The sequence below is a fragment of the Seriola lalandi genome, unplaced genomic scaffold, assembly GCF_002814215.2.
Source record: "Seriola lalandi dorsalis isolate HSWRI2012SDOR001 ecotype SW California unplaced genomic scaffold, Sedor1 jcf7180002054901, whole genome shotgun sequence".
In the NCBI taxonomy this organism is placed as follows: domain Eukaryota; kingdom Metazoa; phylum Chordata; class Actinopteri; order Carangiformes; family Carangidae; genus Seriola; species Seriola lalandi.
This window is the reverse complement of record NW_019525453.1, coordinates 5,490,115-5,507,896: the sequence shown is the minus strand read 5'-3', so window position 1 is coordinate 5,507,896 and position 17,782 is coordinate 5,490,115. Positions and strand designations below refer to the sequence as shown.

The 17,782-nt window shown below is 38.7% G+C and overlaps 1 protein-coding gene across 2 annotated transcripts in view; it reads right to left on the bottom strand.

Moving 5' to 3' along the window:
* Positions 1 to 788: 788 nt before the first annotated feature.
* fam49a (family with sequence similarity 49 member A) overlaps positions 789 to 17,782 on the bottom strand; it is a 35,483-nt gene continuing 18,489 nt past the window's right edge. Inside the window, exons 2-12 of one of the 2 annotated variants that reach the window (XM_023430109.2) lie at positions 16,135 to 16,190; positions 9,860 to 9,939; positions 7,183 to 7,304; positions 6,726 to 6,831; positions 5,946 to 6,082; positions 5,681 to 5,758; positions 5,131 to 5,247; positions 4,652 to 4,731; positions 3,730 to 3,856; positions 3,486 to 3,556; positions 789 to 3,393 (exon numbers count right to left, since the gene is read on the bottom strand). In XM_023430109.2, coding sequence (XP_023285877.1) covers positions 3,330 to 3,393; positions 3,486 to 3,556; positions 3,730 to 3,856; positions 4,652 to 4,731; positions 5,131 to 5,247; positions 5,681 to 5,758; positions 5,946 to 6,082; positions 6,726 to 6,831; positions 7,183 to 7,304; positions 9,860 to 9,929 — 972 coding nt within the window. In that variant the 5' untranslated portion in view covers positions 9,930 to 9,939; positions 16,135 to 16,190 and the 3' untranslated portion in view covers positions 789 to 3,329. Of the gene's footprint in view, positions 3,394 to 3,485; positions 3,557 to 3,729; positions 3,857 to 4,651; positions 4,732 to 5,130; positions 5,248 to 5,680; positions 5,759 to 5,945; positions 6,083 to 6,725; positions 6,832 to 7,182; positions 7,305 to 9,436; positions 9,517 to 9,859; positions 9,940 to 16,134; positions 16,191 to 17,782 lie in introns of both variants that reach the window. The other variant, XM_023430106.2, reaches the window with a different exon arrangement.

Genomic DNA, 17,782 nt, shown 5'->3' with positions numbered 1-17,782 from the left:
AGACAGACATTTTGTATTTACATGTAATTATTTTTGAAAGGTCTTAATAATGTCCAATTTTAAAAAACTTTAAACTTGGAATAAAAAGCTACTGAAAAGAAAAAAAATAACTCATGAAGAAGGAATGTTTTTGTTGCTGGAAGGAGACAGTATTTTGTAGTTGAGTAGTTTTAATAGCCTCATAGTTATATTACAACTGCATCTTGAATATCTTTAAAGCTCTGTTCAATCATGATGTCTGACATTTAAAGGGGCTATTTGTGAGTTTTCTCTGCTGCTGAACATGGTTTCTTGCCGGGAGCAGGTGGTGCCGATTGTCACTTGACAAGATCGTTGTCAGCCATTGTTGTCTTTATAATTTATGAGGTTATAATATGCGCTCTGAGCAGAAAAGTGACCACAGTGACTCGCTATCGGAAAGTGATGAGACGCGCTGGGGCTGATCTGGTTACCACGCTAACTTCAGTAGAGGGAAAGAAGTGATAGAAACAAGAGTTAGTACTGGTTGTTTTCCACCACTGGAGACAGCTCTTGAATAAAGGAATGAAGTTTGATACTGAAGTTGCAAAGTTTCTTCAAGACTGTTGAGTAAGCAACTTTTAATGCTAATGTAGCTATGTAGCAATGTTAAAACTTACAAAGAGCTACTTTAAAGACACAGCAGCGCCGGTTTTTACTAACTTTTTACAGATGTCTTAAAGGAACCCTGGGGAGTTTTCGACTACTAGCAGCGCTACAGAGTGTTTGTGCACCACAGATTGTAAATAAGAGAGCCAACGGAAACATAGTCTGTATAAGAAATGTACCACCTTTATTATCCAATCCACACATCCCATTCAGAATGCAATACAAAGCCAAAGCAATTTATACAAACACTGAGTCTGAAATCCAAAAATATTAAACAGTAACTGTCAGTTTATGACAAAAAAAAGAAAAAAAAAGAAAAAAAGATTTTGTCTCAGTTTTCAAAACAACATCTTGCATTCAACACACAGTAGCATATTCTGGGCGAAGAGGGAAGCTTCGTGTACATCAATCATGACAGAGGATGTGATTTTTATTTAAAAAAAAAAAACACTTCAGTCAGATATGAAATATCATACGTACACCTCACTTTAAGTCTCATCCATGTAAAGTTTTCATTTATTGCATATAAAACATTGCATTCAAAGTATGATTCACTCACACACACACACGCACCCATATATATTACTAAATACAAGAGGATCAAAAATAAACAAGACTTAAATGAATGATAGATACCTGACATGTTAATTTAATGTTAATTATCATGAATGTTGACATGTTAATCGAAGGGCAGGAGTGTATATGGTACAGAGTGCAGTATGTGTGGCTTATGGAGTAAAATAAAAATAATTCTATGTTGTGGATGAAAAATAAAAATAGTCTTTATAAGTCACTACTATTTGTCAGCTTATGCTCTGCCTTCAAGGCAATGCTGTGCTCCACGATGAGCCAGTAACATTTCCATAAAGTAGGATCACAGGGGTGATGGTGGTGTGGTAAGTCAGAGTTATTATTGTGATATATTAGATGGTAAAGTTGAAGAAGTTATCTGAGCAGAAAAAAGTGGAAAAGTAGATTTTTACAACTGATAGTTGCATCCTTTAAGACAAGCTTATTCTTATCCATTAACCTTCATAAAGATAACATAAAACGTGAACCACAATTTAAATGAACACAATGTAAAACCAACACAGATGAGGAGATTGTCCGACCATGTGAGCAGCTGAGTTTTAGCAGGTCAGGAGCTGCTGCTGCTGCATGTGGAGGAGCCGAGGGACAATCAGGAATGTCTGTGGTGTAATGTTAGTAAAAATGAGCTAGGAAATTAGGAGTACACAGTCCTCTGTGATAAGTGACCATGATCAGACACACAGCAGGTCAAAAGCTCAAGTCTAGAGTCATTCCTCTGAGTTCAACAGTCGAATTTAAGGCAAATTTTGAGGTGTACATTATTTCACACTACGAGTTTTTAGGTCATGAAATGATCTGAGGCATGGATTGATGTATAGAAGACAATTAACAGAGTTTGCAAGGGCTTAGCAAACTCGAAATGTTGCTTTAAACATGTTGAGAAATATCAAAATTCATATAAAAATCAACCTGGTCACATTTGTCCCTCGAGTGGAGACGAGGAGAATTATTTCACTGACTAACTGATTTAAAAAAAATCAGAATTCAAAGCTTTAAGGAAAGAGATTAAAAAAAATCTTAAAAAAAAAAAAACTTGCTCACTTAAGAAGCGCATGTCATTTATTTAGAATAAAGACTTTTTTGGGGCTTTTCTTCTTAAGGAAATGGATTTTCTGTTCCTAATACAAAAGCCACAAAAAAAGTCACTTAAAACATGGCAAAACACACAACGATCATTCAGAGCATCACCACAAAACACTTAAATAAAACATTTGGTTGGTTGATTTGATTTTGTGATTCGTTATCACGACATTTTCAATCAGCAAAACCTCGAAGTTAAAGCAAACTTTGACAAACTGGATCTCACTGAATGTGCAAAGTATGTTTTTACGTTCACAGTGGATTTATTTGTATCAGATGCACAAGGCTGGAGTTTGAAACGAACAAAGGACAAAATACAACAGCTGACTATATAAAAAAAAAAAAAAGAGAAAACACCCAAATGTTCAATGTTCAACCAATTCATCAAACCAATCAATCCCTTACCTGCTCTCGGTATTTAGCCCTTCACTGCAACAGAAATGTCCACTTAACATTGATTGATTTCATATTGTCATTAAATCTCATACTTTGTTGATCAAGTGAAAACACAGGATGATATGACTTCACTTGTTCTTCATGTTGATTTTTTTGTGATAAAAACGAGAACCTGTGTCAGAATTTAATTTCTCCGTTTCAAAAAAAAAATGAAATAAAAGTTTAATTTTGATTCAAAAAAGTTGAATTAAACTAAAATCTGTTCACTAAACTAATTCCATTGTCAAATAAAAGATTTGTTGAAGGACATTTTTTATGCTGCCTTGGTGATTTATTTCCAAGTGCTGTTTTTAAAGCTCATTTATAGTATAAGGCTGACAAATCCATCATTTGTGCTTCGACAGCTGTTAACAGTAGAGGCAATTCATGTGATGCTTTTTTTTTTTTTTTGCAAAGTACAAGGTACATGTTCTGCAGGTTTCAATAACTTGGAGGGAATGACTATGTAAATACACACAAGTATTAACATCGAGTCTTTTTAAATAATGTAAACATATACATCTTATTTGAGGTCAGAGCATTGATCCTCTTCATATCTATTTATATATTTTTTTTTCTTAAAAAAAGAGCAAATATTACTGGAGCATCGTCCGGATGTTCTTCGGAGTGGACTCGTCATTCAGGTGTTTTGTGGTGAATCTGAAGAGACATAAATAATAAACAGTGCATTAGGAGGCCATTAGCACCACTGTTCTCTCTAGCCGCATTTAAACAGAGTGAGTGTAACCTACTTGAGGGCGTTCAGGAGGCCTTCTACGTTGTCCGCCGGCTGGTCCTTCAGGACTTTTATGCAGCCTTTCATCTGAGAGGAAATGAACAGAGTCAGAATGAGAGCACGGAAGCTCAAGAGCTGCATCACAGAACAGATCCATGATGGTGTGAAAGTGCTGCTATTACATGATCTGTGCAGCTTAGATCAAGTGTGTGTGTGTGTGTGTGTGTGTGTGTGTGTGTGTGTGTGTGTGTGTGTCTTACGTCTATCTTAGAGGACTTGTTGAAGGCGCCGTTGGGGTGAACGTGGTCGTAAAGAATGATGACCCCGACCATGACCCTCATGCAAAACAAGAGCGTGTCCTCGCTGCTGAAACGACTCGAATATTCCCTGACAACGCAGAAACAGACAGAGACAGAGAGAGAGAGAGGGAGAGAGAGAGAGACAGAGAGAGAGACAAGATCAGAAGAGGAAAAGATCTAGAAATGATTTATAGTTTTATTTGCTTTCGCAGATGTGTCTGGCAACCCTCCTGTTCAAGGCGGATTTCCATCCGTCCTGACAGGTTGAAACGATCCCAACCATTTATCAAAAATGGGACGGGTTTGATTCAATGACTGACAGAGGAGCGCCGCTGAAGCAGCAACAACCAAGATGGCTGCCGCTGATGTGGACATGTCTGTTGAATCCGTTATCATGACAGTATTAAACAAGCTGGACGGTTTGTTGATAAGAAAGATGTGCCTGCTTTACTACTGACAGATAAAAGCTTAATTTACCTACTGATCGCTACGTCACATGTTTCATTGCTCTGATTGCTTGTAGGTCTGTGATTGTTGATAACGTCTATTGAAATCAAAAATGAACAGAGAGGTTCCAGACCTATTAGCAAATGTGTGCAATGCCAGGCGAACTGATTCAGGCAGTTGAAAAACACGGGTGTAAACTGAGAGCCAGTGATTTAAAAAAATTATTATTGATTTATTTATTTATTTTTCTAAAAATCAATCAATACAGATCTCAATATATTATTGGTGAATGTATGTGAGACAACTCAACTTGCTTTCAATCTACAAACTGCAGAGCTTTTTTAAGGCCTCAGAGAAACCTTATGAGTGTGTGTGTGTGTGTGTGTGTGTGTGCGTGTGTGTGTGTGCACATGCGTAGCAAAGCATTGTAACTCACGGTGTCTCCAGCATGACTTTACAGACACTGGCCATGGTGCTGAGACAGTCCGTCGTGTTCTCCAGTGGAAGAGTCTTGTTCTACAGAACAAACAAACCAGATGTTATTACCAATCACTTTAATGACTTTAAACATGAATCATTAAAAATAATTGCATACATTCTTTAAATCATCCTGCTTTGACAGAGTAGATCAGCGTAGATGTGTGTAAATCATTTTGAAAGTTAGACCAGGTGTCACTGATATTTCTTCGTCTGTATTTTGGTATTAGTTTAATTTATTCAATTAAAATGGCTGTGTCAGAGCTGCAGCATTGTGACAATAATGAATGCAACAAATATTAGATGCGATTAAATCATGTTTGTATGACATGCCAAGTTCGAGCAAAGGAGAAAATATCTCACGTTTTTATGAAGTAAACATACGACAGAATTTGTCACAGTGAGAGTAACAACAGTGATAACCGGTTTTATTCTCACCTCTGTCACAAAGTTTGTGGTTGCGTTGCTGAGTGTTTTCAGCATGGGCGTAGCCTCAGCGTAGAACAGAGACATCCTGTTGGCCATCTCATTGTTGACTTCACTCTCAATGTCCAACTTCAGGTGCAGAAACAAACAACATGCATTCGTTCATTTTGTTTTTTCCATTTCCGAATGCACAAGAATCTGTTTTATATTCACTGAACAGAGGCAGCGGCCCTGCACTGCTGGAGGAGGAGTTATAACATTTTCACATCAATTCCATTTTTAATACTTTAGTACCTCCAATGTGATCAGTTTGGCCTATTTGTGATTTCTGATGTGACATAAGGGACCCATCAAAAAACAGTGAACACGGTCTTTTCTTATGTCACTTTAAAACTGTTTCCTGTTTTAGGCAGCGAAAGCACAGCAGGTACTAAATATAGAAATATCAAAGCCTGCTGTTAGATATAAATATGTGGATCTGAAAACCACAGGAAAAAGATGGCTGTCACCCTGGTGCCATGTAATGTTGATCTCATCTATATATAATTTGTGCACAACTCACATTCATGTTGTTTATCCGGTTTCGGCTGATGGTTCTTCTGTAGTAGCTGAAGTCATTCTGAATGGCAGGAATTCTCATCTGAAGGGAAACAAGAAAACAGGACAACAACACATTTAGCCTCTTGTTGACTAAACAGAACCAACACATTAGTTCACACAAGTATGCTGTATGTCACTATCTGAAGTAATATGGGAAGAGTGGCTGAGACTGTGTGTGTGTGTGTGTGTGTGTTCCTGAGATGAACCACTCAGTGTTTCCAGCAGACCTTGAGCTCATCGAAGCGCAGAGTGAAGTGGAGGATCTCTGCAAACTGTTTGGCCAGAGCCTGCTCCCTCTCCAGGTGCTGAGTGGGTGTGAAGGGCGGACATGTCAGGCACTCCAATAAACTCTGCAGAGCCTCTTCTGCAGACAGAGACACAGTCACACACACACACACACGTACACAGACACAGACACACACAAGATGTCAGCAGCTGTGTAGATGTTTGGCCTCTCCTTCAAGTCCCAGAAATCTTCCAGCTCAGAATTTATTTGCACAGTCACATTTTATACAGAAGAGAAGAAGAGAACTGAACACTTCATTCTGTGGTGAACTTATTTTGTTATAGGACACGATTTTAGTTTCTGTAGTTCCCCATCATGGACTTTTTGTATTACAAGACAAGATTTCACATTTCATCTATAGTTTAAATTAGTTAAGCTAACTAAAACTGTACTGTAATTACTTCATACCAGCCATCATGCAAACCCTATGTTAATACAATCTGAGATGAGCTTTTAAGTGAGTGACCGTGTAACCTACATGTCTATTATAAGTTGCAGGACTTAATGGGCATTTTCAAAATAAAAGATTACCAATTTAAAGACAACATGGTGTGATGGAAGTCAAACATTTCAACATAAGATAAGTCATACAAGTACTATTTTACCATTATTTAGCCAGGACTCATTAAGATTAAATATGTTTTCGCTATAACATGACATATTCAAAAAAAAGAAATGATAATGATAAGACAAGACATTTTGCTCTCTGCTGTGACCACACCTAGTCTCAGAGAGAAACTGTAGAACTTCTTGAGTTTGATGACGAGTGGGCAGACGGAGTTCCAGGCTCGCTCCTGCAGCATGAGGTCGTTGGGGTTTTGAATGGCCTGGACCGAACAAAAAAACACCAGAAAACATCCATTATTAGTGTCAAACTGACCATCAGCATCTGTGGAGAGGATTGAACTATTTTGTTCTGCGTTTCAGTGTAGTTCAGCTTTTGTTTTCTCTCCTTTTTCTGCAAACAGTTCATCAGATGTTACAGCAGAAATGTTCACACTGGCTGCTGTTGAAGGGAAAGAATAAAAAATGGATTTGAAGAGAGGTCTACCTCCCTGCTCAGAGCTTGTTTATTTTATTTACTTATGACAAGACATGTACAGTGTTTCTTGTTTGCATGTGTGTGTGTGTGTGTGTGTGTGTGTGTGTGTGTGTGTGTGTGTGTGTGTGTTCCTCACATCTCTGATCTCCTGGCCGGCTCCTTTGTATGCCTGCAGGCCAGACAGGATGCTCTCCGAGTCCTGGAGGACTGAGTTCACCTGGTTCCACACCTCTCGCTCTCCTTCTGTCGGCTGTGCATCTAACAGACGAACACGTCCATACAAACACAAACCATCACAACAGGCAGCTAAGCTAGCTGTCTGACAATGCAAACACATGTATTAATTCTTGCCTTTTCACATCAACAATCAGCTCCGAGTGACTTGTAATTGCGCTAATATTTAACTTACATTTAACTTGCAGTTTAACTCATTGATGTGAAATGGCTTTACTTACACAAGTAATAACGACAGTACTTTTAATCATGATGAAACACTCACTGGGAGAACACAGGCATGTGTGCTGAACGTTTTTGCCACTAAAAGTTAACTAGTTCATTTTTGTTCATTTCTATTTCTGTTGATTAGAAGACGAGTGCACAAGAGAGAAAGAACAAAAACGTTCAGCACAATGAACTGTGTGTGTGGGCCAAAGCTAAAAACATTATTTCACTTCAGTCAACATTTCCAGCTTGTGGCACATATACTGTAGTACAGTATATCAACACATACGAGTCCATTAACAGTCAGCCGCCAAAATTTGCTGCCTTGAGCACCCAGAGTGATGCTTTTAATTTGAAATGCAAAACCCAAACTTTATGCATCTGCTAAAAGACAACTACACTGAAAGAACTGGAACTAACCATGTAAGAATTAAGAGAACTCTGCTCTAGACTTAAGGGATCCAGATCAGCTTCATAATTATGTATCCAAAACATACACATCTCTGTAACTAATTACACTGGAGCAGGATGCATTTACTGCATCCTGCCTAAAGCTTCGAAAGAACTTGTGTTCCCTGTTAAAACACAAACACAAAAGAAAATCTGATTTCTGAGAGCATTTCAAAGCAGCAATATTTGAAAGCTGACAGTTAGAGAGCTAGTGGGGAGATATATACGGTATATGTTGGAAAACTGTAAATGTTCTGCTACTGTGAACTATCTTTTAGTGTGTGCACGCGGTCTGCATAGAGCTACATTAGAAACTTGTTAATAAATACGAACACAGTATCAGTAACAGTGTTCATGGCATTTTACTGCATAAGAATAATTGAATGAATGAGGAGTAGTACTGTGCTCTGCCATGCCTGTAGCCTGCAAGTGGACTGTTTTGTTTCATATTTCCTGCATGGTTATAGCAAGAATACTATAAATACGCCTCAAGAAGGGAGTCAATTATTTGTAAACAGCTCTGAATAATCCAAAAATGTGTTGTCAGCTCAGTTTGCTTGACCTATTGGGAAACAGTTTTTGTGTAATAATAATGTGAGCTCTATAACACAACACTTAATTCTAATTTAAAAAAGGTGTCTGCCGGCAACTAAGACTCTCAGAATACAGGCTTCGGCTATCATGACCACAGAGCGTCAAAGTCTACAGCAGCAGCTCTAAATATAGAGCATCACTGACATTAAAACTCTGTGTCTGGGGTCTGTTTTGCATTTCAAAACCCTTCTACTCCCATCATTTCCTCTTTGCTGAATAAACAAAGCCTGAGGTTCGGCTACGTTGTGAGTGCGGCTGAAATGCCATGGTGGAGGCGTTATTGTGTTGTTTTTTTCCCCCTGTGGGAGGAAAAAAACACCAAAGCACATTTATTTGCTGTGTTAAAAAATGAGCTAAACTGTCTTTTTTGTGTGTAGCAGCAATAATGAAGCTGAGTTAATGTTTCGCTGCAGAGATGAAATGTGGAAATAATGCTGATTATATCATTAAATGGTAACAAGATTATGCAGGAAGAGAAACTGGATAAAACATTGTTTAATACAGTATAAATGGGACCTGATCAATAATGTGTTAATAGTTACATTATGCCACATACATATGCATCAAATGTGTCTTATTGTAAGTGAACCTACGGGGTCATGCACGCAGACAAGTTAGTAAAAGCAGACAGCAAAAAAAAGGTCAAGGGTCAGCTCCATTCTTCTTCAACGTTCAGCATGCAGAGAATAGATCTTAAAACCGTACTGTAATCAATCAGGAATTATAATAACAGCCTTCAGAGGCAGCGTTAGAAATTCAAAGGAGAGAGGTTGGCAATTCAATAGCTGAATGGGCTGACCCCTGACCAGTCAGAGCGGCCAGAGAGAGCTCAAAGGAAAAATGAATTTCGGGATAAGGAGGGGAGGGGTTAACCTAGCAGAAGGACAGGCGTAAGCTGTTCTCACTTTCAAAGTCAAGGAAAAAGTTTGGCCCCTGTTCAAGCTCTGTGCAAGTGAGCACTTTTAACAGATTCCCCATTTGGTTTCTGCAAGAGAGAGAGAAAAAAAGAAAGAAAGAGAAAGGAAGAAAAGTATGTGTGATGTTAAAAAGTCATTAAAAAAAAAGTTATTTGAACAGAGATGGGAGATCAGAGCTGAAACAGCAGGAGGTCACGACTGAGTGGAAGAAAAAGAAAAGGGGTTTGGAAAAAAAGCAAAAGGACAGAAGACAGGAGCAAAAGCAGACTCCTTCATGGCTTCATCATCGGGAGCAGAGACCTGCTGACAGAAAGGAAACAGCTGAGCCCCTCACCCCACCACCCCCACCTCCCCACATCTCTTTCTCCATCTATCTTTTGTCCCTTTGTTCCACTCCTCGGCCAGACTTACTTTCAAAGTCCAGGAAAAAGTGTGGATAGTTCTCTATTTCCCTTGTTAGGACTTTTAGCAGGTTACCCATTCCAGCAAACCTGATGGTCAAAATACAACGGTAAAAAACACAACACACAAAAACACATGAATACATGGACATTTTGCACATAACACATTCAATGTGGAGCTAACTTTGTACTTGTCACAACAGAGTCAATGATAACTTGGGGCTTTCTGTTTGTTCTGGGTGATGGCTTTTATGGTTTCAGCCCAGGTTAGTGCAGCTGTCCTGAATGCTATGCTATGCTCAATGTTAATGAGGTGTGTGTATTTCTGACCCATCTCACAGACATTTATATCCAACCACACGTCAAAGTGTTCAACTGATGCTTTCAATTGCATTTTAGATGCAACAGAAATTCAGTTTAGACTGAATTAAATTATGACTAAACAGTGGAGCATGGTTAGGGGACTCATTATGTGCAATTATATTGCAGAAGTTTGATTTATAGATGCAAGTGAAAGTAGAGTTATTTTCTCTGACCAACAGTTCCCCAAAGATATTCACTTTGATTTTATAGAAGGACACAAAAACCAGCAAGTATTTACATCTAATAAAGAATTTTTGGCACTTTTAGATTTAAAAAAAGACTATTTAAGATGAATTTTTGTTGATTATTTTTCTGTCCATTGACTAATTGATTACTTAACTAACTGTGTGAGGTCAATTTCCTTCAATCAATGACATCATCTCTTAAAATAATCTCATTTCATTTCATGCAAATGAAACTGAAGAGGAAATGAAGTATTTTCTAATTATTATTGATATGTGTGTATTTATCAGAAAGTGTGCACACGCAGCAGAAATTTTGTTATAAAGACAACATGAAATTTTTGTCATTTAAAATGCATTGTGCAGCTGTGAGTGTGTATGTGGTGTTTGTGTGTGTGTGTGTGTGTGTGTGTGTGTGTGTGTGTGTGTGTGTGTTTCCTGGTCAGTAAAGAGGCTGAAAAAGCGAAATTTCCTTCCTGAGGTTCTGAACTATCTTCTCTGCTCTCTTGGATTCAGGCCTTTCTAAACGGGACCAAACACAGCGATGTGGTCCTAAATGGCAGTTCCACTCTATAAAGGCTTTATTGAAGGCAAAAGGCAGAAGGTAGGTAGCAATTTCCTGGGGAAAAGTCTACCTCCCCAGCCTCCGAGGGTGGTCACACACTCTGTAATCACAGCAGGCCTTAAACTTACAATAGATATGAGGCCAGGATTACGGTAAAAGGGAGCACGTCATAGTATGTCATGGGGATGCAAGTGGGAATAGTATAACCTTTCTGGGTTTAAAAGATTTATGCAGATGTGACATAGGGTGGGAAACGTTTTTAAAAAAACAAAAAAAACAAACTTAGTCTTTAAAATCATTGTTTTTTTGTTTTTTTTAGAGAAGACATGCAAATAAATCTGTATTTGCAAATTGATCCTGTGCAGAGAAACTATAAAAGCACAGTCTTTTCTTGTTGCACACACACACACACACACACACACACACACAGATCCAATTTCCCCTAAACTTAAGTCAGAGTGTGAAGTGACAACAAAAGAGACACTGTGCTGCAGTGTGCACATGATAATCACACTGCATTTATCTGAACAGCCTCCGGCGAGCTGATTTTCAATCATGGTTTTCCTTCCTCATCTTTTCTCATAAATTCATACATATGTGACAGTCCAGATAAAGACAGTCTGCATAATGATCCCACAGTAACAACTTTCATTCTGGGGAAATTAAAAACCTTATTATGTGTCTGACTATCAATTTCATTCAACTACAAAAATAATCATGATTAAATACAGAAGTGCAGCAGCAGGGGGCAGCGCTGGCTTGTTTTTACGTTTCACTGACAAGGATTAAAGTTGTGCTGTAATGGTGTCATGTTGGTACATGTGCTGCTGCAGCAACCATATTTTATCTAGGTGAATCTTAACCTGCGGCTACAACAAGTTCCTCAACAGACTCAGTCACCTTCATCTCCAGCCAAACTGTGGATATCCGCGGATATGCTTCCCTCAGGTGCAAGTTAACCATTAAACCTGACAGCCAGGTCTATCACACACCTACCCAATGACTTCAACATCTGAGGGAGTTTCTTTTTATGAGAGACCACAGACCAAGGTACAATAAAGGTCCAGTGAAAACTAATACTCGGTTCATTCAAGGCACATAGAAATAATAGATAGTTTATCATGAAGGAAAACACATCATTTTAAGAGATGCCCTCAAGGTAAATGTCTCATGTAGTCTTATACTTTTTGTTATCATTAATTTGTCATTTAAACCACAGTCACTCTTGACAACCTCAGAGAACAGATTTATGGCTTAGAGTCATTGGGGTGTGTGTGTATGTGTGAGTGTACAGTAATATGTGTATGTGTGTGTCTGCGCATGCATGTCCATATTAACATAGCTACTGAACCAGCTGGTTTGTGAACACTGGGGAATGTCTATTGTGGTGATGTCACTCGAAATGTAGCTGCATTGCATTCTGGTATGTTACAGCTACTGTTCGCAAAGAAAGCAATGATTCAGAGCAACTCTTTGAGCAGAGCAAAACATCTGTGACATCTGCCTCCACAGCTTGTAAAGAGTGGGCAATAGAAAAATGAAGTTTCCAGCTTGTGTAAGATGTAAGAAAAGAAGCAGAGAGAAAAAAACAAAGACTCAACAGTGCAAAAACCTAATTTACACATAATCTAACCAGAATTTCAAGCATGTGAAATAGGCCAACGGAGCAAATTCAAGCCTGCGATAATATCCAGTGACAGTAAACTCGAAGTTAAGTGTGTGCTTTATTTCCCCTCCGAGGTAAACAAACCAGATCCTGCAGCTTTCTCTACTATTTCTAGTGTCTCAAGAAGCCGGGGTGTAAATGAAACAAACAACCAGCAGGGCTCCGCCTTTAAACAAGCTGAAAATATAACGTACACTTGGAGGAATGCACAGTAGCAGAAACAAAGAGACAAAATAATGAGAGTGGTTTCTGTCAGAGAACTTACCCCTCCCCTCTCAGCCTATTTATGCTAATTGAGTAAAAGATACAAAACATGATAAAAACAGTGTAAAAATGTGCATATATAACTATCCACAGTCTGTCCTCCTGTTCCTGCCTGTTTATTTACTTGAGGCAAAGCACCATATGTGGTTTGTTGCTGTTATAATAATTCTAGCTAACTGGAGCAAAAGACTGAGGGCTGATTTTTTTTTTTTTTTTTTTGCATTGACCTTACACGGTAATCTGTAAGGTCAATGCTTTTCTCACAACAGATTTGTCACTTGTCACAGCAGGACAAGCACAGATAATAATATTAACAAAGGCTAAGTTCCATTTGTGTCTAAGAACTGACACATCTGAATGGGCCGCAGCCAAAATGAATGTTATTAAAAGGTCTATAGTAAACAACGAAAGACGAGACTTGGTATTAGGTCTCTGAAATAAGACTAATTGGATTTTAACAGTGTCAGATGAGGTTCAACCCCGTCTCTTGCTGCCAAATACATGAAACATTCACAGACACGCTAATCATTGAAGTTAAAGGCTGAGTTATGAATAATGTTTTGTTCCATCTTGATAATCCTGCTCACAAATCTGTTAGTAATACGCTTTGTGATGCGCAGGGTGAAAGCGACACTGATGCAATGTCTGAATGGCATCACCTGACCCTGGCTTCAAAACCTTCCTCTTGACCCGACGGGTTGAACACAGGTCAGGAGATCGGGATGCTGAATTTAATTTAAAGTTATTAACTTTCAAATACTGACTCATCAAAAAGAAAAAAAGAGTGAGAGGACAACAGAGACCTGAGAGCAGCAGGAGTGACCGAGCATGAGTGAGCAGAGAAACCTGAAACTTAACTTCATTTAGTACTTATGTAATTCTGTGTAGTTCAATGGTTCAGCAGTAATGTGCATGGGATTATAGATGCAGACTGAAGACTTTGAATAAAGTATCTAGAAGGGACTACGACAACACAAATGCAGGGTGAATGCACATTATACAAACAGTAAGCTGCTCCATATTACAGTTTGTAGGACTATGAACATTATTTGCACTGGAGATGAAACTTTTGCATCTACTTCACAGAACCATTCAATGCTCTCCGATACACGAGACTTTCCCATCTTTACCCTTAAATCGTAATTCCTGACAGGGAAGGAAAAATTATGCAAAGCGTTTTCTCGTGTGCTCGGTTCCTCTTTCACAACCACTTATCTATACAGCCTGGACTGAAAGTGTGGAAACTTTGACTTTCCTCTTTTCCATAAGATTTACCATCATCTGACGTGGGTTAAATTGAAAAGGGAAATAGCACATATAGTAAGCACGTATACAATAAAGTAATATTTTTTTGTGGAGAACTTACTGAGGTTGCAACTTAAACCCTTAAAGAAGTAGATGTCGGAAACAAAAGGTATTTCCTCTTTATGCCATTAACAAGAAGTCTGAATTAAAATAAAAGAAGTTACAGTGAAACCTCTCTTCTTCTGAAAGAAAAAACTCCCTGGAATTACAAAATCTATTTGTAATTGATGTCCCTCAAGACGCCCACATGGCGTTGACGCCAACGTCACAGACTCGCGTGACTGGGGAACTCTACATTAACCTGTCAACATGTTGGTATTGATCAATGATCTGCCGTTTCACTACACTTGAGTCTTTCTCAGTGACAGAAACATCCTCATCCCCACCGTCTCCCTTTAACCTCAATTTAAGCATTCCTCTTGCCTGTGAAATGTGCCTGTGAGCCCGTGTCGCAGTCTGAAGCCTATTTGTGCTTTATAATTAAAGCAAACTCTATGCATTTAAAGCACCAAAATGAGTGCCACATTTAAATTGCCTTTCTTTGCTGTCTCAGAGTCTCAAACAACCTCTGTTGAGGGAGAAGTCGTTGTCTGAGCAAAGAGACAAATCAAATGATTTGTAGAATTGTATATGTATTTTGACATGTTGTATTATTGCAAGGTTTGACATTTGGCTTTTATAAAATGGTCAGAGAAAAATCAAAATGATCAAATACCAGAAACCAGGATTTCTTTCAACTAGTGAGATCCAGTTCTCCTTGAAGCTGATTTAAGGTAGCCTTTGAGTTTTTGACTGCCAGCATCACTATGGTTCAGGGAGGCAGTAAAGAAGCAAGCTGGGAAACATGGATGTAAACAATTCATGATTTATAGTATTTAAAAAATGGTCTTTGCAAGCGTTTTAATGAGAACACAACATGTTTGTTAGACCTCCAGGATACACACATTGCATTTTGGGAAGAAACACTGAACGTAAACAGAACTTTTGTTTGTTTGCAGGAAAACTCCACAGGGCTCCTCCTTTAATGAACCTGTTTTTTGTTTTTTTCACAAAAGAGAAACCAGAGCCAAACTGAATTGTTCTTACCCACAGAAAAGACCTACAGCTGATCTCAAAGCTGGAATTTACTTGAAAGTGCATTTTAATTTCATGAAACTTCATTAGTTCCTTATTAGTTCACATCTTGTTCTCTTTTCTGCTGCACAGAACTGTTGCTGTAAACATGACCAACCTGGAAAACTGCTCACATATGCTTCATTTGTCATGATCATTGCACAATCTCTACCGTTTACCAGTTTGATGGGCTATTTGCAAGCAGTAACCTTCGGGGCTGAAGCCAACATGGAGGTATCAAAAAGCAGGGTATCAAAAACTGCAGTTCTTCAAATGGCCACTTGAGTCTGGCTCCAAAAGACTCACATAGACTGCCATGTTAAGATGCCCGACTTTACAGAAGAAATTAACATGTTTACAGCTTGGTACGAAAACAGTTTTGGTCTCTATAGCTAATTTCCTCCTTCATGACAACTGTACGTACAACTCACCCATTTAAATTTCATTGAGGCTTAAAGTTATGCATAATTGAGGGTGAGTAACAAACTTGTATCAAACCTTAACATTGTGATGTGGATATCTTTGAGGCATAAAAAGGTAACTTTTCCTCCTGCCTACATCAGAACCAACTGAACGTTCAGTGTTTCTCTCTAACAGCCCTGAGGACAAACCGTTCAACAGCGTCAGAGAGAGAAAGTTTTGGGCTCAATACAACAAGTGCAGGCTAATCCCTTCTGTAATCATCTAAACCACAGCATTGTTGCAAGGGCTGATGTGCCTCAGTGGCAGCTTAGAGTGTGGTCTTATTCAAACAGAACGACTACAGGAGCTTGAAAAACTGTTTTGTTAAGGGTGTGTGTGTATACATGTATGTGTGAGTCATGTACCTTCTCTGGTGGAGGACCTCTGGTTGCTGTCTATATCATCCGCTTTCTTTTTGTCTCTGAAACGGGAGAGAGAAGAAGAATTTGTGTTAAATTAATGTTTGCATGTTTTAAAAGCCTGTGTGTGTGTGTGTGTGTGTGTGTGTGTGTGTGTGTGTCCGCCCACACGTGCACATCACACATCTGTCAGGTACAGTGTCAAGTTTCCACATTAACCAGCTTTTCTCCCGACATACAAGCATTGAGCAAACAAATACAACCCTCCTCCCATCACCGAACACACCACTGAATTATTCAACAGTGAAATCAAAACCCTTGTCTGTTATATCCAAAATAATGCTGATTAAGCTTGTGCCTGCTGCACGTTCACTGGAGTATTAAATGTCCCGTGACAAGCTGCGGCTGCTAATGTTCACTGGGTTTGCACTGTAACGTAACTCCCTCCCAGGTGACAGTAGAAAATATATATAAAATAAAAAAAAGATGGCGCTGTCATATTCTGTCAAAAACAAAGTGAGGGCACATTCAATGTGACATTTATTGGCCAACCGAAGAAGAAAATACCAACAGGATTATTTGAAGCTCGTTATTCAGATTCATATCTTTCAAATGTAGAAGTAAGTTACATTTTATGAACCTAAAAAATAAGCAGCATTTAAAAATCTGAACTACTTTGTTTTAATTTTGTGCTCTCAAGTCATTATGTAATGGCTGCTTTCTTAATGTGAGATCGAACTCTTCAACTGTAAATGATCTAGTTGCACCTGGCACAACATGTAAGTGAAATTGTTGTAGTTAGAGCCAGTTACTGCACCAAATCTGCAACAATTTAAGTTTTCAGCTGGCAAATGTCTGCTCAGTGCTGCCCACAAAACCTGTTGGTGTAGAACTTAGGAAACTGAGACACTGGATGTAATGTGACCATCAGCAGGGCAGCCTATCATTATACACGGCGGCCTGGAGTTGTAGTCCAGACATACATTCATCTTGCTGCAGTGCACAGTACTACAATGGCCAGCTTAGTAGTTTTAATTTATAAAGAGCCCTGACGAGAAAAAAGCAGCTAGTTGTGTTGAGTTCTTCTGTTGCCCTGTGGTCACATCTTACTGCCTGTTGTGCTGTGGCTTGAAATATTAATGTTTTATGTCCCCTGGTGCTGTGGCTCATTTTTGTCTGACCAGTAGCTTTGTGGCTAGAAATCTCTGAATACAGGAATAACTTCTGTGACCTGAAAATAAAACATTGGTTTTCTTGATAAGTTCACAATGCATTTTCTTGCAGCTGTCCTCAGTAGTGGCCTATAACCTGACTGATACTGGGTTTTCGAGGCCGATACATACAATATATGTACCAATATATCAGCCGATAGTATCTTTTATTTCTAGCATAAGCACATAAACAACAACCTTGATACTGACCAAGATGCAAACTAAGTGGGACATTTTAGAGCAATGTCGGTCATTTAATCACAGATACCAATATATCTGCAATAAGCTGATATTTGCCAACATACCTGCCAGTCTAGCTCTTCTCTGTAGTCCATGAAACACACTAGGGTTGCACGGTATACCGGTACCAGTATAGTACCGCGATACTAGAGTTTTGAAAACGGTACTATACCGGCATTTAAAAACAAACGGTACTTTTATTT